We start from the raw sequence: 1,865 nt of genomic DNA on the forward strand, positions 1-1,865 counted from the left end.
AAGCAAGTAAGTAAATAAGTAAGCAAGTAAGCAAGCAAGCAAGTAAGTAAGCAAGTAAGTAAGTGAGAAGTAAGCAAGTAAGTAAGTAAGTAAGCAAGTAAGCAAGTAAGCAAGTACGCAAGTAAGTAAGTAAGTAAGTAAGTAAGTAAGTAAATAAGTCAGTAAGTAAATAAGTAAGTAACCGCTTGCACTCAATTGCAAGTGTAATTCTCTCTGGAGCTGATGAATAAAAGCAGGGATACTTGGTTAAGTTATTGAGGACTCGGGGGCTTCGCCTGCTCCTGTTTTGGGGGCAGAGAGAGAGGAGGATGGCGATTGCACTGAAGCGCTCTCGCTTGTTTATTCTTGCCCGAGTGGCACGCGTCCGGCGCACGCACACCAAGGCGGCACACGGTGGGGGGGAGAGAGGGGGGAGGGGGGGAGGTGGGGGGGGATGTCAATAGCGGCTGAATGGGGGGCTGGTGGGCGGGGGTCGGGCTTGCGGTCGTGCGTGTGTGTTGAAAAGGCGGCGCTCGGTGCCGGGGGGGCTCAGTCCAGGCCAGTCCCAGCCCAGCCAAGGAGGGGAGGGAGAGGGACAGGGACAGGGAAGGCAAAGGAAAGGAAGCGTGCGGTGCGCAACGCAACGCAACCCCCACCCTCCCCCCCCTAACCCCCCCGATCCCGACCCCAACGAGAGAGGGGCTTTGGAGCTCGAAGTGAAGTGGAGCGGCGCACAGCGCAACACGCGAACGCCACGAGTTAGACGCACACACACACACACACGCACACACACTGACACGCACACAGCCACCAGCACCAGCACCACCACCACCGACTCCCTTCTTCCTTTTTTACCTTTTTTTTTAAAAAAAACTCTTTGCACCCCCCCCCCACACACACCACATCCCCACCCCCCCACCCCCACCCCACCACCCACCACCACCCCCCCGCCGCCCCCCAAGAACATTGCTCATCCCCCACCCCCCACCACCCCCACCCCTTCCTTTGCCAAACACCGATGCCTATCATGGGCAGCGCTGCCAAGAGCATAGGGAGCCTCGCCGGTCACCAGCAGCACCACCACCACCACCACCCGCCGCCGCCGCCGCCGCCGCTGCAGCCCGACTGCCTGTACGCCACCGCCCCCCAAAGCGCGCAGGGGCTCGGCCCGGCGGCCGACGGCCAACCCTCGGGCCACCGGGCCAAGGCGGTCAAGCGGCAGCGCTCGTCCTCCCCGGAGCTGCTGCGCTGCAAGAGGCGCCTGAACTTCAGCGGCTTCGGCTACAGTCCGCCCCAGCAGCAGCCGGCGGCCGTGGCGCGGCGCAACGAGCGGGAGCGCAACCGGGTGAAGCTGGTGAACCTGGGCTTCGCCACCCTCCGGGAGCACGTGCCGAACGGGAGCGCCAGCAAGAAGATGAGCAAAGTGGAGACGCTCCGCTCGGCGGTGGAGTACATCAGGGCGCTGCAGCAGCTGCTGGACGAGCACGACGCCGTGAGCGCCGCCTTCCAGTCGGGCGCCCTCTCGCCCGCTCTGTCCCCCCACTACTCGAACGGCATGAACTCCATGGCCGGCTCTCCCGTCTCCTCGTACTCGTCCGACGAGGCGTCCTACGACCCCCTGAGCCCCGAAGAACGCGAGCTGCTGGACTTCACCAACTGGTTTTGAGAGTTTCCGCAGCAGGTGGGTTTGGGGGTGGGTGGGTTTGGGGTGGGTAGGTGGGTGGGTTGGTTGGTTTTGGGTGGGTGGGTTGGTTTTGGGTGGGTGGGTAGGTGGGTTGGTTGGTTTTGGGTAGGTGGGTGTGGGTGGGTGGGTGGGTGGGTTGGTTTTGGGTGTGTGGGTGGGTGGGTGGGTGGGTAGGTAGGTGGGTGGGTGGGTGTGTGGGTAG

General features: G+C 62.2%; 1 protein-coding gene across 1 annotated transcript; it reads left to right on the forward strand.

Moving 5' to 3' along the window:
• Window positions 1-1,006: 1,006 nt before the first annotated feature.
• On the forward strand, window positions 1,007-1,645 carry ascl1a (achaete-scute family bHLH transcription factor 1a). The gene has a single exon (XM_007895453.2). It carries the CDS (start codon window positions 1,007-1,009, stop codon window positions 1,643-1,645), a length of 639 nt encoding a protein of 212 aa, XP_007893644.2.
• Window positions 1,646-1,865: the final 220 nt, after the last annotated feature.

The sequence above is a fragment of the Callorhinchus milii genome, unplaced genomic scaffold, assembly GCF_018977255.1.
Source record: "Callorhinchus milii isolate IMCB2004 unplaced genomic scaffold, IMCB_Cmil_1.0 Scaffold5, whole genome shotgun sequence".
In the NCBI taxonomy this organism is placed as follows: Eukaryota; Metazoa; Chordata; class Chondrichthyes; order Chimaeriformes; family Callorhinchidae; genus Callorhinchus; species Callorhinchus milii.

Excerpts from the sequence above, each read along its gene's own strand:
- ascl1a (XM_007895453.2), top strand. The coding sequence starts at position 1,007 with ATGGGCAGCGCTGCCAAGAGCATAGGGAGCCTCGCCGGTCACCAGCAG.